Source organism: Chelmon rostratus, chromosome 9 (assembly GCF_017976325.1).
Source record: "Chelmon rostratus isolate fCheRos1 chromosome 9, fCheRos1.pri, whole genome shotgun sequence".
Classification (NCBI taxonomy): domain Eukaryota; kingdom Metazoa; phylum Chordata; class Actinopteri; order Chaetodontiformes; family Chaetodontidae; genus Chelmon; species Chelmon rostratus.
In genome coordinates this window covers 8,811,231-8,836,269 of record NC_055666.1, presented here as the reverse complement: position 1 = coordinate 8,836,269, position 25,039 = coordinate 8,811,231, and the positions used below count along the sequence as shown (strand labels likewise).

The window sequence follows — 25,039 nt, the reverse complement described above, 5'->3', positions numbered from 1 at the left end:
GGTAATTTGTCAAATTGGTTTTCACTCGCTGCTTGGACTCAGAGCTGCCTGTCAACCTGGCAGACTGACAGTGTCAGATTCTCCCCCATGCATTAGCACATACGCCCATACACAGCAACGCATGCACAAGCACTCGCGCTGAATAATGTGTCAGCGAGGCTCGCTGCGCTTCAGAGTGGAGCACATTTTCTACTATGCCCCAATTATAGACTCAGCTATTCATTAGTGTGTGCTTTAATTGCCTTAATAATATGTGTGGCGATATTTTCTTTTATTTCATTATCTTTTTGTGTACACAAAGCATGAAATGTGTCTTCTTTCTTTTACAAAAAGACTAGTTAATTTGTTTCTACCATCAGCTCTAACGTGACTCGCTCTGGCTTGGGTTTTTGTTCATGTAGTTTTTCTCTGTGTCTTTTCCTTCACATCGGTGTACCTCTGGCTTAATGCAGTGGATTGCCTGGATCCGACGTGCTCCAACAATGGAATCTGTGTGAATGGGGAGTGCCACTGTAAGCCAGGCTGGGGAGGGCTCCACTGCGAGCTGCCCAGGGCCCAGTGCCCAGACCAGTGCCACGGCCACGGGGCCTTCATACCAGACACTGGGCTGTGCAGCTGTGACCCAAACTGGATGGGACCCGACTGCTCTATGGGTAAGCACGGCCGCAGGGCTGCTACGCCTGAAAGAGTCAAATACGCCGAGTAAAGACGGACTTTGTGGTGTCGCAGTTCGGAGAATAGAGCCTTTACTGACTACCCGCTACGCCAGCATATTTTCTGGTCCCCTAGGATACATGGCTAATTAGTTTACCATTTTATTTGATACTGCTTTGGTTTTCAAACTGTGTTTGGATGAAATCTACAAGACCACAAATAATGCTACTTGCAGACAAATAGGATACAGCAACTGTTATCATCTCGAAGCCAAACTGGAACAAACAAGAACACAATGTGACAAGTTTTTTACTGTCAAGGCGATATAAAATCATCTCTGTCAACAGACTGTCAGTGACTGTATGGTTATGACAGCCTTTTACGATTATGAGGATAGTGCTCAAAATACAATGCAAGACGAGGCACTTTTATTTATACAGCACATTTCGTTACAATGGGCCGTACATAAGAGTAGCAACATGTAACATGTATAAAAGAATATAATAAATAAAAAAAGCAGCAACAACAACAAAAGAGCAACAAAGAACATTTTTAATAAAAATGGAGAACAACCACCCACAAACAACACCAACAATCGCAGAACGTACCCCCGCACCCCGCCCACAGACTCCAACACAGACCCCCCACTCACACACAGCAACTGATTAGAAGTCTTAAGAAATAGAAAAAAAGTTTTAATTTTACTTTTAAACAACACCGGTGTGACAGAGGCCGTTTGTTGCACACACTCACATCTTGATCTTGTCGGCCCAGCCGGAAGACCTCAGAGGTCTGATTGGACTGTAGTCAGAGAGCGTGGCTGAAATGCACCGGGGAGCCAAACTATCGCAGATTATTAGTGGCATTTTGAAACTGATTTATCTTGGGAGCCCAATGCAGTGATTTTAGTATAGGAGAGACAATGAAATGCTATCTCCTGGTGTTTCTTTAACTGAAATGACTTCTGCACATGAATTTCAGGGGTTTGTTTGCATTGTCTCGGGGTGCGAGAGAAAAATCGAGTGTGCTGTGCATGAGGCTCATAATTCCCAGCTGCCCCCCTGGATGGAGTAAAAAAAGGAGAGCGATATTGCTTGTGAGATTAGCTGAGTGCGTGTTTAAATGCCCTTTATAATAAAATACTCAACTTCTATGATTCTTTATCTCAGTGAAATAAAGCTGTTAAGCTACCACTGTAAGCGAGACAGCAACCTCCGCCATGGCAGCCTCGCAACGCTTCCCATCTCAGGATCTCAAACAGAGCTCCAGCATTTGTTGTGAGAGCAGCAATGCTTAACTTTAATAAAGACAACATTGTTCCACACCGCAGGATCCCTCAGCAAGTGTGCATCAAAACATCTGTACATACTACATTCCCCGCACACCGGGGGTCCTGGGTACACGAGCGAGATTGTCACATCTCGCCACATGCACTGTGGCTGCCTGCAACATCTGAGCCTCGCAAACAGTGACTGTAATGGAGGCTCAGGAAATAAACCCAGTCTTCACACTGATTTTAATTGAAGGTGTAAGATGGAGAATTGTATTTAGTGTAATGCGGGTTTGATTGTTTTTGATTGTGTGATTGTGCAGCCTTGGGCACTTAGCAGGGTAATTTGACATTGTTGCTCATTGTCAGAGGGGATGGAGTCAAACAGAGTAGTGATTTTAGGATTTTCTGGGGTTGCACTTTTAAACTAAGGTTTAAAAGTAAAAGTTTGGCATATTATCATTGTTTCCGTGACATTTCAATGATTATATATCAACATGTAGTTGGGCTGAAATGTATCTACGTTTTGATGCTGTTGAGACGGCAGATATGCAACCCAGACATCTAAAGAAAACTCATCTAGATGTCCATTGACCTGCAAGGCACCAAACCGTCGCTTGCTGGATAGCATCTCCATTGTGTTAGAGCGCACGTGTGACAAACAGCGAAATGCAAACCTACATAAAACATCATCATCTGAGTCCACAAATATGTCTGTGACCCAAACCTTCTCGCCTCCTGCAGAAGTGTGCTCAGTTGACTGTGGGACCCATGGGGTGTGCATGGGCGGAGCGTGCCGCTGCGAGGAGGGCTGGACCGGCGCGGGCTGCGACCAGCGTGTGTGCAACCCGCTCTGCATCAAACACGGAACCTGCAAGGACGGGAAGTGCCAGTGTCACCAGGGCTGGAACGGCGAGCACTGCACCATCGGTAGGCGCCTCGGCGTATTTGTGTGCGCGTGCGGAGGTGTGCGTTTGATGTGTGTCTGCGTGTCAACACGTGGGTGTGCACAGAAACACCAGCACCCAGTCAGACTAAACTGGCAGCTCCTTTCCACTTTGTTAAAGGAATTTGGAAATGATAAGTGGAGGCAAAAGGCAGTCCTTGGGGAGTAGGAAGAAGGAGAGCTGACGTAGGAGGTGGGCGAACCGAGAGGAGGGGGGGCAAACTTCTTAGAAGTCGGGGAGGGGTTACAAAAGAACATGATTTAACCGTTTTTAGGTTGCCTCTCAACTGCAGACCCCAGGAGTCTTAGTTTCTGCGGCCTTTGAAACACCAAAGTTAAGTGATGAAAGGTAAAACTCTTCACCTCACTGTGATCAAAAAATATCTCTCTCACATTGTTTGTGTGTGTATGTGCGCGCGCGTGTGTGTGCATGCACACAGTTGTGCCGATGTGTGTGAGCGTGACTTTTTATGTCAGTCAATCACTGTCTCATATTGACATCACTGTCACTTTGGATGGATGAGTGCCAGATCCCTTTGATTCACCCGCAGTGCTTTGAGACACAAAGTCTCATTTCCCTGCCACCACAAGCACTGTGATTGCAATCTGATACACACACAAACAAACAGCAAAGCACACACGGAGCAACACATATATACGCGTACACACACGCGCGCACGCCAACACATATATACGCACAGGGGAATAACAGTTTATGATCTCCCCATTTCCCCCATCAGAAAGTAGGGCAGCTTTGACTGCAGCATCAGCCCAAGATGAAAGAGTTGTCAGGCCTCAGCTTGGCGCAAAGCACACTTCACTAGCACCAGACACTCTCAGTGTTAGCTTATCTCAGCTTGCCTGTTGTTCATTTCAGCTCTGCATGATGTTGCTTGCATTTATTAAAAAAAAAAAAACAACAACTCTCCCCATCTCTTACCTTTTGCACGTTTTCTCCCACTGCAGACCATGGGAGCATGGTTGACAAAGCAGGTACCGTATCTGACTCTGGTGTTTTGTTTCTTAGCCTGTGGTGGTAGAAGCTAGCTGCTGCATTTGTGGGTTTTGGCCTGGCTTGGCTCTGTAGACTCTGTGGTGCTATCTGTCCGTAGATTAGGGTGCCGGCCTCAATGATAACTCCCTGCACGTAGCGCACTCCCGTTCACAGCAGTGCACTACAGCAGGGGCTAGCTGTCATTGAGCCTAGATGTGTCGTGGGGTACCATAGAGCCTAGTGTGGTATCAGCAGTGTTGAGGGGCTGTGCTGTGAATGCGTGGACGTGCATGCGTGTGAGTGTGTTCTTCTCCGTATCGCTAATGTGGAAACACAAACACATAACTCTGCTCAGGTATTCTGGTCATGTATTGCGTAAACACAGCTGCTTCACACGAGGGGAAAATGATGAAAGCCGTAAAGAACTTTTGAGGTAATTGGCGAATTTCATAGGCCACTGATGCGAGGCCTTAATGTGGTGTCAAAAAACACAGAGCCCTGTGTGTGTGTGTGTGTGTGCATGTGTGTTTGTGTGTGTGTGTGTTTACGTTTAGGGTATATGTGGCAACAGTTGTGGCCATGGTAGTGTGGCTAATAAATTCATTTAGTGTGTGTGTTTGATTGTGTGTGTGTGTGACTCAGCGCGTATACAGTATTAATTCCAGATTTTCTATCTTTTCATCAAACCCATCTCCTCCCTTGAAGAAAAAAAAAGCACCAAATAGTTTAGTCAGATCACACTCAGATAAACAGAATCATGACTAAGGTTAAGACACTGACGCGAAAAGAGGGGGGTGCAGGTCTAGGGTGAGTTGTCTCACACACACGGCAAGAATGCTTAATAGATAGCCCCGCAGCTGAACCTCTGTCGGAGCGGCACAGATTGCCTGACAGTACACGTCCCCAGAGCACCATTGAGAGTGTCCTCTCACCCTCTACGCTTAATGGAATAGCTCTCATTGTTTTATGAAGAGCCAGCCCAGAGAAAAAAGGTAAATTGCAGGGTTAAAGAGGGAGCAAGACGGACAAAGAGAGTGAAGACGAACAGACGGAGAGAAGCAGAGAGACAGGTCAAAAGAACATGTGGGGTAAAGTGATCAGCGCGATTTCTATGACATCTTATTGAGATTATAGGAGGAGCAGACGAGGGGAGGTCTATTTGAGAAAGTGCAGTTATCTGGTCCGTCTATGAGCAGTGCTCCTAGAGTTATGCCTGTGACCTTTACTTTTTGACCTTTAGAGGAGACGGAGACGGAAACGCAGGGAATGAAGAGCGTGGTGGAGCTTTTCAGCACAAAGTCTGGACTCTTTCAGGCACTTTGTTCTCATCCTCTCTGTCTCTTTCTCTATCTCTGTCTGTCTCTCACTATCTCTTTCTCGCTTCCTTTTCAGAGTTTTACACAGTATCTCTCTCTATCCAGTCACACACACACACACACACACCGCACACCACACAAGAGTGTGTGTGCTGACCCATAACCCAAGGCAATTTCTTCTCCTTTTTAAGGGGATTTCATCAGAGTCCAACTACATTAGTGGGGAGGGTAGACTTAATAGTTTCTGAAATCCCACTTTATTCTAGTTAGTATGAGGGGGTATCGACTGGGCCCTGGCATTAAAGAGAGAGGAGCCTCGTGCCGGCCTGCCCAGGCAAGCCGATCAATGCCCACTATGGATTGTCCTGTCCGGGTGCTTCATAAGTATTTGGCTGCTTTAAATGGCAACTCCATTTAACAGGCAATCACTGCTAACTGCCTTTGTTCCCTGAGCTCAATACTTGGGGACAATCTATTCCAGCCTGACTGTTAATACAGCGTCATGAGCAGTCCCCTGATGCAGAAAATGGTAATAATTAAAGATAAAAACCTTTGATTTGATTCCTCTTGTTGAGCTGAAAAATGTGGTTAAGCTTCTCTGCACCCCCCCCCCCCCCCCCCCCCACACACACACACACACACACACACACATCGTCCCCCTCTCTTCCTCCCACCGTCTTCCTGGGAGTTCAAAAAAGATGGTGCACTGTCTTTCTCAAAGTCCTTTGTTGACTTTCCCTGGTGTTTGAGACATATGATAAAATGCCAATCGGGGTGAAATGCCTGTTAATTTAGCTGCTGCCACGGTTTAGATTGCACTATTTGTATTCATAATGCATGGCTTTATTGATGCGACGATTTGTTAGAGGGCAAAATCCTACAGTGCAACTTGAGTGAAAATATGTTCATTAATCTACTGAGCAGGACTCAATGAAAAGCATTTCATATTCATAATCTCTTACTGGGTTATTTTGTCCTTCCTCACTCTGTCAGCACACTACCACTGAGTGGGAAATGTCAGGTCATATCTCCAGGGTGCATCGTGCTGGGTGTGTGTGTGTGTGTGTGTGATTAAGTGCCTTTGCGTGCATGCACGTATTGTTTTATCAGTCAACCCTGTCTTTGCCTCCATCTCCCGTGGGTAGACTTAAGAGTGTCGCATCCTGCTCGCTCATTTATTGAAGAGGAAATCACTGTGACAAGTTTGTTTGGGGCTCTTTGTGCTGCTGGAGAAAACATTGTCATTGTGTGTCATCATGCCCCCCCCCCTCTCCCTGATAGATTATAATGTGGCAAACACACAGTCTTGCGTTAGAGCTGAGGTATGATTTGGAGCGATACAGGAAAATGGTAAGACAGGCCAGGAGTTTAAAGGCCTTTTTGAAAGAGACGTTGATGGGCAACATTCTCTCAGCGTGGATGCAAACTCAAATCAAATGGAATATAAAATGTCATGGTGAGCTTTCAGACACAAAAGTATTTATTTCCTGGCATTTTAGTGAGTGTTTTTATTTGGACCCAGTTTAGCAGAATTACTTTGATATACAAGCAATCTTACAGGAATAGCTTGACATTTTGGCGAATTCACTTACCGGCTTTCTCGCTGAGTCAGGTGAGAAGATTCGCTCCGCTCAATATGAAGCTGGAGCCGGCTGCTAGTTAGCTTAGCTTCGCATAAAAACTGGAAACGGAGGGAGAGAGCTAGCCTGGCGTAAAAACAAAGAGTTGTGGTCTCACAGAGGGGTTATGTGCACGACTTTTTCTTGGCTTTGCACACTAACTTCCTGGAGGCTCTGCTGGCTGCCTGGCAGCTATTCAGTGACAGCAAGACTCCAGGAAGTCACTGCTCCCAGCCAAGAAATAGTCCTGCACATAACCCCGCAATAAAACCCCAAGTTTAAACTTTTGTGCATGTTTTTTTTTTTTTGTTTGTTTTTGTTATACCATCATACTGAATGAGCAAATAGAGTGGTTAGTTAGATCTTCTCATCTAACTCTGTGCAAAAAGCAAACTATTGTATTTCCCCATATGTCAAGTTATTCCTTTGCCAGTACAACCAACCAAAAGTTGCCAGATATTACTTGTGACAACCTGGCACTGCCCTCTATAATTGCAAATTTCCTTATCCAGACTCCCTTAAAATGTCTGCTTTTCCTTGCCTTAAATTCACTCTCGAGTTGAGGGTGGCCTTGCTATGCTGGTTACAGAACTTTCTTGGCTCCAGGGCCTCAGATTCTGGTAGGGCTTTTTGCATAAGCTAAAGTGAAGGTTTATTAGTTCATAGAGCTCTAGCGCACAGACACACATGCACACTCACACACACACGCACACACACACACACACACACTCCATCGAACATAATCTCATTCTCTCATGAGAAAGCGTTACTCTCAGGCCATCAGAATCCCATTACCTACTCTGAATCATAAGTAAGAGAGAGAGAGACTGTGTGTGTGTGAGAGAGAGAGAGAGTGATGATCGGGTGGGGCTCTATCAAGTAAGAGCTCTGTCCACCTCTGACCACGCATACACACACGTTAGCAGCCGTCCCACTGCTGTAGAGACACACAGATGGGAAGGTGTGCATGAGAATTGACCTGCTGAATTAGATTGATCCTTGAACAATCAATACTTACAGTGTGCCACCATGTGGTTATTAAATTGAGTCAGACTCACGGGTCTATCATAACCGTGTGTGTCTGTAAGAACGTTGTGTGTGTTCATCTGTTTACCGCTGATGATAAAACAAACAAGCATCACCCTGCCTCTCTCCCATCATCCCTCCCCCCTTTTCCATCCTTCTCACCCCCCTCCCCGTCCCTCCCCTGGTCCTCTCCTTGCAGACGGCTGTCCTAACTTGTGTAACGGGAACGGCCAGTGCACCATGGGACAGCAGAGTTGGCATTGTGAATGCCAGACAGGCTGGAGGGGCCCTGGCTGCAGTGTTGCCATGGAGACCTCCTGCGCTGACAACAAGGACAATGAAGGAGGTGAATTGGGGGGAGCAGGAGGACATTTTTGGTACAATTCTTAGAGTGCAGCACACGCTTAAGAATTCCTCTTGCAAAAATAAAAAGCTTGTGAAAGGAATAAATGGTGATAGAGACAGATAATGAATTAAAACGAGAAATAGAATTAAGATAGAGGTCTCATGGGAAGAGCCCTCACTACGAATAGCAAAATTAAACTTTCTTCTGTGAGAGAGTCAAACTTTATCAAAATATTAAATCAAGAAATGGAGGAAGTAGAGGTAGCTTTTTTGCATTCTTTGCCGCTCTTACCCGCACCAGCTCACTGCTTTCTACCTTTCAGATGGACTAACGGACTGCATGGACCCAGACTGCTGCATCCAGAGTCCCTGTCAGAACAGCCCACTGTGTCGGGGCTCCCGGGACCCTCTCCAGGTCATCCAACAGAGCACCACGTCGCAGTCCCGCGTCCGCTCCTTCTACGACCGAGTCAAGATGCTTGTGGGACGGGACAGCACCCATATCCTCCCTGGGGAAAACCCGTTCAACTCCAGGTATGGCGGGAAGACACGCGAACACAGGCTACCTCACGCATTATTAGTATTCACAGCACCAGCACGATCACAGACAACGAGAGACTTTGACAGCTACCTCTACCATGACCCGAAAGAGTTACTGAGAAATTTTAGTGCTCACGTTGCGGAAAATTGTCTTCAGCTTCATCACGCAGCATTAAGAGCCCGATAAAGCTTCCCATAGACTTCAGAAACAAGCTTATAGTTTTGACATTGCCTTGGAAACACAATAAAACAGCATTCAGGGCATCTTTAGCTTCCAGAATCTGAAGGGCGCTGCTATAATTTGAAGAGGGATTTGAAGAAATCACTCAAGAATTTGATCTGATCGCTAAAATTTGGGTGTGATTTATTGAGCTTTGATCATCCACCTCCTTCCACGCTGCCCTCACTCGCATTTGAACATGGACACCGACACGAAGGGAGGGATTATTAAATTAGACCAAAACCACAGACTACTGGAAGCATAAACAAAGCTTATGCCAGCTGATATCCAAACACACACCTCCCATGATATTGCTCTTTTAGATATTTTGATGCACAAGCAACACACGCACAACGTTTTTATGATGGAAGGGGTTAACTGGTCACCCGCCTGAGCACAGCATGAGTCAACAAAAATGACAGATATTAATATAATATCATGCTTCACAGACATAAATTAATATTCATGTGACATGTGTACCACATATACTAAAAGACAGCAATAATACAAGAATGCAGAATAGGAAAAATAGGATTTTTACTTCACTGTCTTTAAGCGTTTTCATGGTGCTTTTCTAAGAAATGCCAGTACATGCCTGAGAGATTGCATGTTGGAGAATATTAGCACCATTACCTAAGAAGGTTTGACATTTATGTGAATAAGCGTCTGCCATGAAAAATACCCTCACTCACACAAATATCAAACAGACTTCAGAACGGCTCCCAGAGCCGGCCAAGACCTTAACAAATCCCAGAGCCAAAGCAGACCAAGCCAAGATTCCCCGTAGATTTACAGAGCCGTGAAACTCACGTCCACGCTGCCGGTTCTCGCCTGCACACATTTACACAAGCCGACGTCGGATATTTCAGAGGAAATAAGTCATCGAAGTGATGGTGCTGCGATAACAGTGTTTAAAAGTTATTCTATGCGTATCAGTTCTCCACGGCTGCAGCCACTCACACACACACACAGCCACACACACACACACACACACACACACACACACACTGCCATGCACAAACATACGCACATATCCATCTACATTGTCATGCTTTGTTTACATGATTGACATGTGCTAATGTAGATGGCGGGGATGGCTGATTGTTTCTAATTAATGAGTGGTGGAAGACCAGAGCAATAAATGAACGGGCAAATTGGATGATTGAAAGACGGTGAGATTAATCAAACCAGATGATTGATGGTTTGGAAGGTCGGGCTGATAGATTAGCTATGGCTTCCTCACTCTGTCTCTTCTGTCTTCTTCCAGTTTGGCATCTCTAATCCGGGGTCAGGTGTTGACTACAGATGGAACCCCTCTGGTGGGGGTGAACGTGTCTTTTGTCAACTATCCCCACTACGGATACACGCTGACACGGCAGGATGGAATGTATGTACAACAGCTACCCAGCACTCCTTGCTGATACTGTGATTCTACCTCACCACAAAGATCAGATCAGAATAGATTAGATTAGACCTGATCAGATTAGATTACATTGATTAGATTACACTAGATTAGATCAGATTAGATTAGATTAAATTAGATTAGATTAGAAAACTAGAATGATCCCATGAGGAAAGTAGGCTGTTGCAGCCACCAATAATCAGATACAGCAAAGGAAGGGGATTTCAAATAAGAACAGGGTAAATGTCTTTACAAGAACAACACAGCTGAGAATTCAAATGCTGCCATCTCCTAATTGGCAGTATATTAATAAAAATCATCACTGAAGTGAAAATGAAATGAAAATGAAAATGTGCAAGAAAATGTGAAACCACTGTGCATAATGCAATTTACTGTACCAGTCAAATGCTTGAGAGCAGTTGCTGGAAATAATTGTTTTCATTATTGATAATGTTTTGTGTCAGGTCATATACAGTATACAGCTGAAGAAATTTCACTCAAAATAAACATGTTACAATATGTGAAACTAAGTAATACGGCCATTGAAGAAACTTTTAAGCAAAACAGCCTTGAAATTGTGGCTTTTTAAGCACCATAATCCTTTGCTTTAATAGCCACTTCCAGAGCACATGTGGTTAACTCACCTGGCATGCTGTATCTTTCTATTTCTTCTGCCGTTTCCTCCAGTTTCCAGTTTTGAGGCTGCTTTAATTTGACTTTTCGGTCCAATTTTCCCCCCTACAAGTTATATTGAATTTAAGCCTGGCTGACATCCGTAACATGTTATTTCAAATTTTGATTCATTGGTTCTTTAGACTGACCTCCGCTCATTAAATGTGCAGTTTCTGTGTTTCCTGTCTCAGGTTCTTTTAGCACTCTTCTCCTCCTCTTGCTGATGCTTTCTTTGCAGCATTTTTTCCCCAGTTAGGCCAAGCTGACGCTGAAACATCTGAACGTCTGGTAACATTTAATTGACCTTGTATTTCAGGGGCAGTTACTCACCACTTTCACAGACTTGTGACTTGAACGAACATGTTCTTGTGTCCCTGCCTGACCTTGTGTAGTTTTGATGAGCACTATTTTCCTCCAGTTGTTAGAGGCCCTCGGCCGCAGCAGTTCCAGGCACTTGCAGAGCTCTAGCCGTTTGCCATGGCAAACGAGTGTATGCGACCTGTTTCTAAACTAATCATTAACCCACAGCCATAATTCGGTAAAAGGTTAAAGGAGAGTTTCTAATAAAATCACTTCTGCACTGAGAGCAGTGCTCTAACCTTGTGTTTTTTGTATTTCAGACCTTTAACCGTTGTTTGCACGGCCTGTCTAAACATGTGTGTTGTAAACGTTTGTCCTGCTGTCATGAAATAACTTGAAACATCTATTCCAGGTGTTTTTTTGTTGATGAATTATTCCTAGAGCAGTGGAATGAATATTATATTAGAGGGGACAAACGCTGGTAGTGTGTGAGTCCAAATAACCGTCCACCACAGCACTCCCCATCTGTACCTCATTCCCATCCTCTTGTCGCAAACCTCTCCAGGTTTGACCTGATAGCTAACGGTGGTGCATCACTGACTCTGCGGTTCGAGCGCGCCCCCTTCCTGAGCCAGGAGCGCACCGTGTGGCTGCCTTGGAGCCAGTTTTATGCTATGGACACTCTGGTGCTTAAGACAGAAGAGAACACGATCCCGGGCTGTGACCTGAGCGGCTTCGTCAGGCCTGACCCTCTTGTGATTGCATCCCCTCTCTCCTCCTTCTTCAGCTCCAAGCCAGGGGAGAAACCCATCATACCGGAGACACAGGTGCAGTACCACTGACCTCTGGCAGCCGGCTAATCTCCTTTCTGGTTCCCTCGCTCTCTTCCCGCTCTCCTGTTTGCCTGTCTCTTGTAGCTCACTTCCTCGTTTCGCTTCCATAGCTTTTCCCCCCATTTGTTCCCTATTTCTCGATTTCTTTATTTCTCCCATTGTTTTTTTTTCCCTTTTTTGTCCTTCAGCCGTCAGTGGAAGCGTGACCCCCATTACTCCCTCTCTCTCTAATCCCCCCTAATCCCTCTCTCCTGTCATCTCCTGTCTTTGTCTTCCAGGTGCTGCATGAGCAGATCGAGGTGCCCGGCACAAGTCTGAAGCTGTGCTACCTAAGCTCCAGGACGCAGGGTTACCGCTCCCTGCTCAAGGTGACCATGACTCCAGCGGTGGTGTCCATGGGCCTGCTGAAGGTTCACCTGATGGTCGCAGTGGAGGGCCACCTCTTCCAGAAGTGGTTCCACGCATCTCCCAACTTGGCCTACACCTACATCTGGGATAAGACCGATGCATATGGGCAGAGGGTCTACGGGCTTTCTGAAGCTGTTGGTGAGTAAACGGGAGATGTAAGAGGAACTGCGTTGGGGGTGAGGGGCATTTTTTTTCCCCAGTGGATTAGAAACTTCACCAGTAAGGCAGCACTGGCTATGACAGAGGGAGAGAGTGTTAATTAGGGAGCCTGAACGAGCGCTAATACACCGGAAACCCAGTTTCCATCCACTACGCAGCATAGCCACAGTTAAGTGCTTTTTTTCTTCCTTCTATTTTTCATTGAAGCCGCGTGTGGTTCAGTCAGCCAGCCGTAACTGTGGTGAAGGGTTATTAGCCATCAGGGTGAGTTAGCAGTTAGCTACTGGAGCAGCAAGCAGGAGTCCAGGGGAGCCTCAGCGCTATTACACTCCGCTGTCACAGTCGCTCACAGATGCTGTCAGCCAAACACTGCTGTCAGGCCACAGATGCAGTGGACATCTGGGGCTTCAGCGTGGACTAAAATCATGAGGGGGCATGCTGTTTGGGAAATTACAGCCACTCGAAGATCCCACAGTTCCCTAGAGTATCTGTAATTCTGCGTTTCTCACAGAATATAAAGCATATATATGGATTATAGTGAGGTTATGTTTTGGTAACTTGATACTGATGCAGGTATACTGCATTATTGTTTGCAGTGAAGCTGAAAAGGTGCTGGCAACAGCACTCTCACTGCGACTCAAGTGGGAGTTGATGTGTTAAAACATTTTTCCTTTTAACAAGTAGGAGCACAAAAGCACACACATGCATTCACACATACAGAATGGCATACGTACGCATGCGCGCAAACACTGTCAACGTATCGACCTCACCTCAGCTCATTTTCCTCCCTGACTGCCTTCACGTTGCATCCAGCCAAATCAGCTGAGACTCTGTCAGCTCACGTGCGTGCACTGGGCACGAGGTTCCCACCTTGGCCTGTAGGTTTAAAGGTCCACCAGGCAATCTGTCCAATTAACAAGGTTTTTAATTGATTTAGCAGCATGTGAGAGTGATAGTTAGGTGTGAGAGCAGATTTTGGTGCAGGTGCTAACTAGCTTCTCTGTGTATCACACGTTTCACAACTTAAATGAAGTTTGGAATTGTGCCCTGATTAAGTTTTGCACAGCCTCTCTTCCTCTGTCTTTCATGTTTTTGTATTCTCTGGGTTTTATTTTCATCGCTTCTATTTGTGTCCCACCTCATTTTTTTCTCTTTTTTTTCTACCCTCTCCTATCTGTAGTGTCGGTGGGCTACGAGTATGAGTCCTGTGCCAGCCTCATCCTCTGGGAGAAGAGGACAGCCATTCTACAAGGCTATGAACTGGATCCCACCAGTCTGGGCGGCTGGTCACTCGACAAGCATCATATACTAAACACACGCAGTGGTACGTACACGCACACCCTCTTATTCCATCACAAATGGGCACAGACTTTTCCCTTTTTTCCTTCTAGTTTATATTTAGCCAGTTCCCCATGCACGCCAGGTTAACACTACTGTATCTCACTAAACCTGCTATTGTCTTTGGGAGGCTGGAGACCACACTGTGCTTCCTGTGGTTCACATGGAGTTGCCAGGCGCCTCTCTCTACCTGTCAGTGAGGATTTTCACAGGAAGAGCTTATGTTGTCTCACCTAGTTTGACTTCCTCATGCGCTCATGTCAGGCCGACTGAGCAAACGAGCACCGACCACTCAGTAGCAGCTACGAGAACAGAGGCAGGGGGTCGGGCCGCTGGGGGCAGAGGTCCGTTTCCAGAAACTGATTTAGAATCTCTGAGGCGGTTGGCAGGGGCGAGTCATCCTTGTTGCATCATGTGCTACATTATCTATACTCTGTGCAGTAATAAGTATAGACATATAAATGGGCTGATGTACTGATGTTAACCTGCTGTGACAATCATTGTGCTAATGTAGGATCACCTAAGTCAGTAAATTCCATCCTCTGGGGAACATGAATGTCTCCATCCACTTGTTGTTTTCATATTTAAGTCTTTACCAAAGCAGTGGATGACTGACAGACTGAAATCCCCAGAACCATGCAGCTAGCATGGCCAAAAAATAGTTGTATCATCTTACAGCTTATATTTCAACTCAGAATGTAACGATCTGCAAAGATCCTCTGACTGAAATGATGATCCTGAATGTGCTCATATCACTCTCCACCCTCTCTCCGGCTCAGGCATCCTTCACAAGGGAAGTGGTGAGAACATCTTTGTGACGGAGCAGCCCCCAGTAATCACCAGCATCATGGGAAACGGCCGGAGGCGCAGCATCTCCTGCCCCAGCTGTAACGGCCTGGCAGACGGCAACAAGCTGCTGGCACCGGTTGCCTTAGCGATGGGCATCGACGGCAGCCTCTACGTCGGGGACCTCAACTTTGTGCGCAGGGTCTACCCGTCCATGAACACAACTGGCATCCTGGAATTAAGGTAAAACACAAAGTCCATTTTGAAAAGGAAAGGAGAGGAGTAGAAAGTAAAAGAATAATCAATTAGAAGCAGATTGGGATTTAGGGGTTATCTGATGGAAAAATACTGATCAATTTGAGAAGGGCTGGTTAAAATTAAAGTACAATGGAAGGAGAATAAGAAGGTGAAAGGCTACATGTTTTCAGTACATAGAACACGCAGGAATGCATCCTCCCTTGAAACAGAGGTGAGACACCGGGGATGACAAGATTGAAGAATAATTATACACTGTACCATTTCTCCAGGGTGGCTTTTACCCACGCTTAAATGTTGCTGTTCACACCACAGCCAGCTCTCTGTAGGTTGCTCTCCACTGACTGTGTGAATTAACATGTGTTTTGTTGTGCTTTTATCTTCATCTTCTCCCTTAAAGGAACAAAGATTTCAGACACAGGTAAGATCCTTATGATGAAGCTTCTCGCGCACATTCCAGCAAGAAACCGTCTTCAGTGAAAATATAAATTCACTGACATAATAATCTTTTTTTCTCTCGCCGCAGTAATAACCCAACCCATAAGTACTTCCTGGCAGTGGATCCGGTATCTGGGGCTTTGTTCATCTCAGACACCAACTCCCGCAGAATTTACCGCGTTCGCTCATTAACGGGAGGCCGCCTGCTGTCAGACAATGCAGAGGTGGTGGCTGGGACAGGGGAGCAGTGCCTGCCCTTTGATGAGCGCTGCGGTGATGGAGGCAAAGCCACTGAAGCTACACTTATGAGCCCCAAAGGTGAGCCACTGACAAAAAGCCAGCTATTTTCAAACGGAACAATCATTTTAGTCAATGATCAAGCAAAAATGTTGGCCTTCTCTTCATTGCTGCTCCTAAAATGTGACGGTTTGCTGCTTTTCTTTCATATCATCATCTGTTGTCCGGATGAAACAAAACATTGTACGACATCACTTTTTTTGTTTGATAAATGTGTCACGAAACCTGTATATTTAGTCATCATGACAGAACCATGATGACAGTATCCTACATTTTTCAGTTAATCCTTTAGATTTTCCTGTTCAAACAGTGAATGAAAGAACTATTAAAAACTGCCTCCGGGATTTTCTGTGTCAAAGGTGTTTTTTCTCAGGCAGACCCGCAATAAAATCATGATGTGCACAAGACCTGTAACCTGAAGGCAGAATATACGTTCTTTTTCCACAATGCACCCATCGTGTGACGCAACTAAAGCAGGACAGAGACAGAAGGAGGTTATAAACCAGGTTAATGGTAAACTTATTAATGGAATTATTTTTGTGGATCATCGGATCTTAGAACATTGTGACACCAAACTGTCAAGGATGTCACGCTGTCACATTTCCTGTCAGCGTCACGTGTGTACGTGTGGGGCGGCAGATGTTGGTATATATACAATGTGTGTGTGAGTGTTTTGCGAGAGGTGACGGGAGAGAGAGGAGAAGACAACGAGCCACTGATTCCCTCTTTCCTGTCACAGGCAAAGTCAGCCGGCGCACATCAGCTCGCCCTCTCCCAGCCTCTTTCCCCTCGCTGTCTCTCTCCACCTCTCTCGCTCTCTTTCCCGCTCTCATTTGCTCTGTGCCCTTCGCTGTATCCTCCATCTGTTGTTGTGGATCTCAGTACGCCTGGAAGTTATTTTGGGGCACAGTTGCCTCGAACAAACACACCTGTCTGAATGCCTGCTGCCTGTTAGACCGACGAGGCTGACACAGCAGCACTGGTAAACGCTAAAAAAGAAAGAGGCAGAAACAAATGAACGGCAGAACGGTGGGGGTGACGAGGAAAAAAAAAGGCAGCAAGGAGAAACTGAGGAAAGAAGTAGAGTGCAACAGATCTCTTGCCTTTTTAAAGAATCTGCTTGCAGTCTACAATTGCCCTCTGGGAGGAGCATGAGCTCAGCTCCACATCCCGATGACTCATCCCAAAACCAACACTTTTCTAACAGTTCAATGTCCGCTCCATCACTTTGTTCTCTCTCATTCAATGAAGCATTGAGCAATTCAGCTGTCAGGGCTGCTATCCATTTTCAGCCGGAGGAAAGAGTGAAGTTTAATTGACTTAAAATGTCTATGGGTTGCCTGCAGCGCTTGAGTTATGAGTCGTCACTCATGGTGCACGTCTCCGCTTTGACAGGTATCGCGGTGGATAAAAATGGGCTGATGTACTTCGTGGATGCCACCATGATCCGTAAGGTGGACCAGAACGGCATCATCTCCACCCTGCTGGGGGCCAACGATCTGACTGCCGTACGGCCGCTGAGCTGTGACTCCAGCATGGACGTCAGCCAGGTACGACGGTTAGGAGGAAGTGCAGAGGAGACAGGAGGCGATGGTGTGATAGATGATGATCTAACGGCCGCGTGAGTGCCGAGCTATGACGACTGTGTGGACACGTGCCAGCAAGGAGGTCAAGGAGCCACTGATTTAGGGAGAGATTAAAGAGTCCAGGGATAAATGAATGGATCAAAAGAGAGTGAGGGCTGCAGTCACTTTAAAAAAAATGAAGAAGAGACAGGATGAACCTTGGCATCCTTTCAAAGCGTCTCCATCAGCACAGAGATTGTGTCACACACAACTTTTGTTTCTGCCCACCAGGTTCGTCTGGAGTGGCCCACGGACTTAGCAGTGAACCCCATGGACAACTCTCTCTATGTCCTGGAAAACAATGTCATCCTACGCATCACAGAGAACCACCAGGTCTGTACCACATGGCTGGATCACCACTGCACAATCCTTGGGGTGGACACTCACTTTAGGGGTTTGACAGAATTTAGTCCCAATTAGGCTTCCTCAAGCCAATTTAGAAGCAAAAGTTCAACTTCTAGCATAGTTTTCCAAGTTTTGCAGTGTTGGCAACATTACTGATTAATTAGCTCTTGAAATATTCTACTGTCTGGAATCTTGCTTCATTTTGCAAAGTTTCATTCGCACTTTCATCCCTATCGTTTGATCACAGGCGTGAAATTGTCTGTCGTTGCCCACAGGTGAGCATCATCGCGGGTCGGCCCATGCATTGTCAAGTGCCAGGCATTGACTACAGCCTCAGTAAGCTGGCCATACACGCGGCCCTGGAGAGCGCCACAGCCATCGCCTTGTCCCACACCGGCATCCTCTACATCGCTGAGACGGATGAGAAAAAGATCAACAGAGTTAGACAGGTATGAGATGGAGGAGCACTGTACACACACACAGTTGTTTGGCTATGTGGTTGTTTTAGAATGAATTTGTAAGTCTAAAGTTATTTTGTTGGCGAGCGGCGCTGACAGCACAGCTGGCCAGGCTGTGTGGGTGTCTTTTTCTAAGATATTCTGAGAGCGTTTCAGATCTCCAGATACTACATTCAGTTCAGGCACTTTCACGTTTTTGTTTTTTTTTCCATTCCTCTGTTTTGATAACTCAAAATGAATTTTGCTTTTGGTAATACATTTTCTTTCAGTGAGTGGTAACTTTTTTTCACATCTCATCATTAACCGGCTCCCCTCTTCCGTCTTCTGTCTGTGCGTTTTCCTCAGGTGAGCACTAACGGAGAAATCTCTCTCCTGGCTGGCACTCCCTCCGACTGCGACTGCAAGAATGATGTCAACTGCAACTGCTTCTACGGTGACGACGGCTACGCCCCCGACGCCGGATTGAACTCCCCCACTTCCTTGGCTGTGTCCCCTGATGGGACTCTCTTCATCGCAGACCTCAACAACATACGCATCAGAGCGGTGCGAGCCAACCGGCCTGGCCCGGCCGTCTCAAGCGTCGGGTACGGGGGATCTGCGCAGTATGAAGTGGCATCGCCAAGGGAACAGGAGCTGTATGTCTTCAATGGGGAGGGGCTTCACATCCAGACAATTAGCCTGGTGACTGGGGAGCCGCTTTACAACTTCACCTACGGTCCTGATGGAGAGCTGGCCATGCTGGTGGATAACTGCAACAACACAGTGAAGGTGAGAAGGGACGGCCTGGGCCAGGGAGGAGGATCCGGCCTACTCAGACTGGTGCTGCTGCCCGAGAATCAGGTGGTGACTCTGGGACTGGACCCCACCGGAGGGCTGCGCAGTGTGTCAGCCCTGGGCCAGGAGGTGGCTCTGATGGGCTACAGTGGCAACACGGGCCTCCTGGCTACCAAAGCTGATGAGACTGGATGGACCACATTCTACCAGTGAGTGTTTGTGCTGGTGGGAAAGTGTCTGAATGTGTGTTTGTATATTTCCACCGCTTTTCTACATATCTAAAATGCAAAATTAATAAGTTTCACAGGATTTCTGTTCATCATGTTCCCTTGCATTCCCAATTATTCCTTTGACACCTCACACAGAGTGCTGCTGCCCCCCAGTGTTAGCTTTTATAACTACAGCAAATTACTGGAGGATGGCCTGTTCCTCTCTGGCAGTGTTCGTGTGTGTGTGTGTTTTGAGTGCGCGCACAACATCTACGCTTTGCAAGTATCCTCCACTTGCCAATCACCCTCACCGCAATCTCCCATCTCCCAGGTACGACAGCGAGGGTCGCCTGACCAATGTGACATACCCCACGGGCATGGTGACAAGCCTGCACCGCGAGATTGAACGCTCCATCAACATCGACATCGAGAGCTCCAGCAGGGATGATGATGTCACTGTCATCACCAACCTGTCCTCTGTGGAAGCCTCGTACACCGTGGTGCAAGGTAGAGACGCACTCAGCACATACAGGACATGCAGCAGAAAATGAGCTGGTCATGAATTTTTAAATGCTCGTGAAATTGCAGAGTGTGCGGCACGGAGGTGGACAAATGCTGGCCTCAGGTCAGCCACAAAAGGCAGCATAAATCAAAATTCAGTATACACGATTTTACTCCTTCATTACTTTGTGTAGATAAAAATGAATGTAGTGGGTCTGTTTATTTGTCAGCCACGCTTTGATGAGACACACACACAGACTCTAGAACTACTTTATCTTAGCGTTAAAAAAACACTCCCTCCTCTGTGATGGTGAATGAGCGCTGGCCTGCCGACTCTAATTGAAAGTCTTGTAATTTTCGCTCAGTTATGTGCATGCTCCGGGAGATTATTTTCCTTCCCTATCCACATCCAGCCCTCTCTCGCTCCCTCTCACGGAGTAAAATTACCAATATATAGTTGTTAATCCCAGCTGGGATCATCCTGCTTTTGAATATCATCACAGCAAAATTCATTAACTCATGTAGAGTGAATCCTCCTCATCCCTCAAGCTTTCTCCTTACGCACACACACACACACACACTCACACTCACCGACATACAAACACGCCTCTCAACTGGTTCCCATGATCCCTGAGCTTATTTGGTCTGTTTAGAGAAGAAGGAGAATAATTGTCTCCCTTCCCTTGACCAGTGCGAGTGGCGTGACAGAAGTGTAAATGCACTGCATGGCCTGTGGACTGTATAAGTCTGAAGGCCTCCGAGAGAATAAGTTGTAGATGTATTCAGTGCACCTCCCACCTGTGCTGGGAGCAAAAGGGGAGAGTTGTTCACAGAGCTGTAAGTCATTTAAGGTTTCCGCCGCACTATGTGGGTTTCAGCATGGCTCTCTGCTGACATACTCACTTAACTGTCTCCCTCTCTTTCCGCTCTTTCTCGCTCTCTTCATTAACTCCTGCACAGTGAATTCTCCTTGGCCCTCAAGCTCTCATTTCTCTCTCTCTCTCTCCTTCCCTCTCCCTCGCTTCTGTTTCATTACGAGGTTGTTCAGACAGAGAGAGCAGAGAAGATTTATCTAAAGGCTGTTGCTACCAAGTCAATGGAAAAAGCTTCACTTGTCTGTTTGAGGCATTGTTAAAATGTGCCTGGAGCTTTATTACAAATTGGCCTTATGGATTACTGTCATTTATGGCGGGGCTTCAAAGGGAGACACCATCTGATCCCCTCACCTTTTGTAAATGAAATAAAAAAAAAAAAGCTCTCCTCCTCTGCATCTGCCAGATATATCTGAGCCGAAAATAATTTTATCTTGCTTTCAATCACATCATTGCGATCAGGGCGCCTGTTTTCAGACATCTGAGGAAAAAAAATTAGCCTCAGTGTTAGAGATGGGCTTATCTGTTTCCCCTCTTGTGTGTGAGAGTGAGTCATTAAACTGTAGAGATATGGAGATTTTAGAGGGATGTCAGTTTAGCCTGACTATTTTCATTCAGAACATTTTGTTTGAAGGAATAGGAATCAGGTTCATAAATATTTTATCGGCATGATCTGGGTTTGGATGGTTGGACTTTCCTCTTTCCAAAGTAAATAGTATAAAGCTTATGTCAAGGTTAGCTCTTTTCCTTCACCTCGGTGTGTAATGGATGAGGTTTTTGAGTTTTGACTGAACTTAAATTAGACCAAAAGCCCATGCAGTGCCAATCTAAAAGAAAGATATAACCAAGCTAGAATTGTGAGTTGGTGATATTTCATATTTGAGAAAAGCGGTTCCTGTGTATCCTCTGTAGGCTTAAAGTACAGCAGGTTTTGAGCAGCTATTATCATTTATTTCCCTAAATTGAGAGAACACACAGGCTGCACTTTCTCATTGACTATGTCAGACCCCAGTCGAATACTTCAGGTTATGGATTTGCAGGGGTCACGCATCCCCTCTGAAGCTGGAAGGATTTGAACGCAAAGGCTAGAAATGCTCACCTTGCATACCTCATATCTGTTTGTCTCCCCCTACAGACCAGGTGAGGAACAGCTACCAGCTGTGCAACAACGGGACCCTGAGAGTGATGTACGCCAACGGCATGGGCATCAGCTTTCACACCGAGCCCCACATCCTGGCAGGCTCTGTCAGCCCGACGATCGGCCGCAGGAACATCACCCTGCCCACTGACAACGGCCTCAACTCCATCGAATGGCGTCTGCGCAAGGAGCAGACGAAGGGCAAGGTCACTGTGTTTGGGAGGAAGCTGAGAGTGAGTTGACCCTCTTCACATTTCATGTGTTTAAAAATACTTAACACACCTAACATCTCAACATGAAAATAGAGCCTGTTTCCTCAAACTCACGTCTTCATTTTCCCCTGTCCTTAGGCTCATGGCCGCAATCTTCTCTCCATTGACTTTGACCGCAACACCCGCACAGAGAAGATTTACGACGACCACAGAAAGTTCACGCTGCGCATCATGTACGACGCTCAGGGCCGGCCTGCTATGTGGTTGCCCAGCAGCAGCCTGGCTGTGGTCAACGTGTCGTATTCTACCACTGGACAGCTTGTTGGGCTGCAGAGGGGGAGCATGAGCGAGAGGACCGAATTCGACCCTCAGGGACGCATCCTGTCTCGTTCTTTCGTGGACGGGAAGGTGTGGAGCTACAGCTACCTTGACAAAGTAAGTACATTTATCTTCAACATTGTCATCGAGGTATAAAATTTTAGGCAAGGCAAGGCAATAGCAAGAAGGAATAGTCATTTGGATTGCAGAATTGAGTGAAATAATACATCATTTTCATGGTAATGAAGATTCAGATTTGTCAGCTAAGAGCAAATTATTCCTGGTGCTATTTCACAGGCGACAAGTCACCCATTGATAATGCTATTATATGAATCCATATTTTGCCTCCCTCTCTGTTTCCAGTCTATGGTGCTGCTCCTGCAGAGCCAGAGACAGTACGTCTTTGAGTTTGATGCCTCGGGTCGGGTCACAGCCGTCACGATGCCCAGTGTGGCCCGCCACACCATGTTCACGCACGTGTCAGTCGGCTACATCCGCAACACCTACAACCCCCCAGAGAGCAACGCCTCCATCATCCACGACTTCAACGAGGACGGCAGACCTCAGGCCACGCATTACCTGGGCACCGGCCGCCGCGTCCTCTACAAGTACGGCAAGCTGGCGAAGCTGTCGGAGATTGTGTACGACAGCACCGCCGTCACTTTCGGCTACGACGAGACAGCTGGTGTGCTGAAGATGGTCAACCTGCAGAGCGGGGGCTTCTCCTGCACCATCCGCTATCGCAAAATGGGCCCGCTCATCGACAAGCAAATCTACCGCTTCAGCGAGGAGGGGATGGTGAACGCTAGGTTCGACTACACCTACCATGACAACAGCTTCCGCATCGCCAGCATGAAGCCGGTCATCAGTGAGACGCCGCTGCCTGTCGACCTCTACCGATACGACGAGATCTCTGGAAAGGTGCAGAAATTTTGCTCTGGTCTTCTTTAACAATGAGAATTTAACTGACCAAACAACCTTAGTCTGCATGAACCTTCTTTGGCTGTCAGGGGACTCACCGTTTTTCTAAACCTTTCTATCCCTCCGCCAGGTGGAGCACTTTGGAAAGTTCGGGGTAATTTACTATGACATCAATCAGATCATCACCACAGCCGTGATGACGCTGAGCAAGCACTTCGACACCCACGGTCGCATCAAGGAGGTCCAGTACGAGATCTTCCGTTCGCTTATGTACTGGATGACAGTGCAGTACGACAGCATGGGACGGGTGGTGAAGAGAGAGCTCAAAATTGGGCCCTACGCCAACACCACTCAGTACCGCTATGACTATGACGGCGATGGACAGCTCAGTGGCGTCAAGGTGAGTATTCTGTGTGGAGAGTTGGTGTGATGTGGATTTTTAGGTCCTGTCTTACCTTTACAAGCTTAGATGTTACACGTTACACTCTGACCCTTCTGTTACGAGGGTATACGCATGTTTGCAAAAGGCGAAAACAGATGGAATCACATTAACAAACGTCCTTGTTTTATCCAGGTGAATGACTGGTCTACCTGGCGCTACAGCTACGACCTGAACGGTAACCTCCATCTGCTGAACCCAGGGAACAGCGCCCGCATCTTGCCGCTCCGATATGACCTCAGAGACCGCATCACGCGCCTGGGAGACGTCCAGTACCGCCTGGATGAGGACGGCTTCCTCAGCCAGCGTGGCACAGATGTTTTTGACTACAACTCCAAAGGTCAGCTGCTGAGGGCCTACAATCGAGGCCCCGGCGGCTGGAGCGTTGTGTATCATTATGACGGGCTGGGCCGCAGGGTGTCCACGAGGAACAGCCTGGGACAGCACCTTCAGTTCTTCTACGCTGACCTCAACCACCCAACCAGGGTCACACACATCTTCAACCACTCCAGCTCGGACATCTCGTCGCTCTACTATGACCTGCAGGTAGGTGTGGGTACACGGAGATGTGCCACATCCAACCACGTCTTTTCCTTAAATTTCAACATGTGCATGAGCGTATATTATATCCTGTCTTTTCTTTTCTTTTATAAATGTACTGAATTTCTGACTCTCTCGCAATCAGGGACATTTGTTCGCCATGGAGGTGAGCAGTGGGGAGGAATACTACATCGCCTCTGACAACACTGGCACACCGCTGGCTGTCTTCAGCAGCAATGGACAGATGATCAAACAGGTAATCCACAAAGTAGCTTTGAATCTCACTGTACATGCAAACAATTCCTGCTCCAAAATTGCGCTAAAAACAACATGAAATCTGCACATGGAAAAGGCTTCATGGATCTGGATCCTTCCCAGCTCTGTGGACGCTCCACTGTACCTGACACCGTGTTCTGACCTTTCCAACCCAACCTTTCTAACCCAAAGCAAACTGACCCTGCTTGTGTCACCCAGGTGCAGTACACAGCCTACGGAGAAGTGTACCTGGACTCCAACCCAGAGTTCCAGCTGGTGGTTGGTTTCCACGGTGGGCTCTACGACCCTTTGACTAAGCTGGTCCACTTCACCCAGCGGGACTATGACGTCTTGGCAGGGCGCTGGACCTCGCCCGACTACAGCATCTGGCCCAAGATAGGGAAGGATCCCTCTCCGTTTAATCTGTACATGTTCAAGAACAACAATCCCCTCAGTGACATGCTGGATGTCAAGAATTATGTCACAGGTAGAAGATCAATGCATATTAATATGGTGCATGTTCACTTCTGTTGTATAACTGTTTCTACGTGCACAGCACAAACTCAGGTTAGCTTAAGAGATTGTTGCTGACGTCTCTGCTGTGCAGAAGGAAC

The 25,039-nt window shown here is 46.8% G+C and overlaps 1 protein-coding gene across 2 annotated transcripts in view; it reads left to right on the top strand.

Annotated features, from left to right (window-relative positions):
• Positions 1 to 25,039, top strand: part of tenm2 (teneurin transmembrane protein 2) — a 149,555-nt gene that overhangs the window by 123,204 nt on the left and 1,312 nt on the right. Inside the window, exons 12-35 of one of the 2 annotated variants that reach the window (XM_041943523.1) lie at positions 453 to 653; positions 2,669 to 2,868; positions 6,548 to 6,554; positions 8,025 to 8,171; positions 8,494 to 8,704; positions 10,198 to 10,317; positions 11,870 to 12,131; positions 12,416 to 12,683; positions 13,885 to 14,028; positions 14,822 to 15,071; positions 15,484 to 15,504; positions 15,610 to 15,839; positions 17,214 to 17,368; positions 17,675 to 17,776; positions 18,064 to 18,237; positions 18,592 to 19,229; positions 19,561 to 19,736; positions 21,738 to 21,973; positions 22,091 to 22,387; positions 22,634 to 23,191; positions 23,322 to 23,591; positions 23,766 to 24,176; positions 24,316 to 24,426; positions 24,645 to 24,912. In XM_041943523.1, the coding sequence (XP_041799457.1) occupies positions 453 to 653; positions 2,669 to 2,868; positions 6,548 to 6,554; positions 8,025 to 8,171; positions 8,494 to 8,704; positions 10,198 to 10,317; positions 11,870 to 12,131; positions 12,416 to 12,683; positions 13,885 to 14,028; positions 14,822 to 15,071; positions 15,484 to 15,504; positions 15,610 to 15,839; positions 17,214 to 17,368; positions 17,675 to 17,776; positions 18,064 to 18,237; positions 18,592 to 19,229; positions 19,561 to 19,736; positions 21,738 to 21,973; positions 22,091 to 22,387; positions 22,634 to 23,191; positions 23,322 to 23,591; positions 23,766 to 24,176; positions 24,316 to 24,426; positions 24,645 to 24,912 (5,457 nt within the window). The remainder of the gene's footprint in view (positions 1 to 452; positions 654 to 2,668; positions 2,869 to 6,547; positions 6,555 to 8,024; positions 8,172 to 8,493; positions 8,705 to 10,197; positions 10,318 to 11,869; positions 12,132 to 12,415; positions 12,684 to 13,884; positions 14,029 to 14,821; positions 15,072 to 15,483; positions 15,505 to 15,609; positions 15,840 to 17,213; positions 17,369 to 17,674; positions 17,777 to 18,063; positions 18,238 to 18,591; positions 19,230 to 19,560; positions 19,737 to 21,737; positions 21,974 to 22,090; positions 22,388 to 22,633; positions 23,192 to 23,321; positions 23,592 to 23,765; positions 24,177 to 24,315; positions 24,427 to 24,644; positions 24,913 to 25,039) is intronic. The other variant, XM_041943522.1, reaches the window with a different exon arrangement.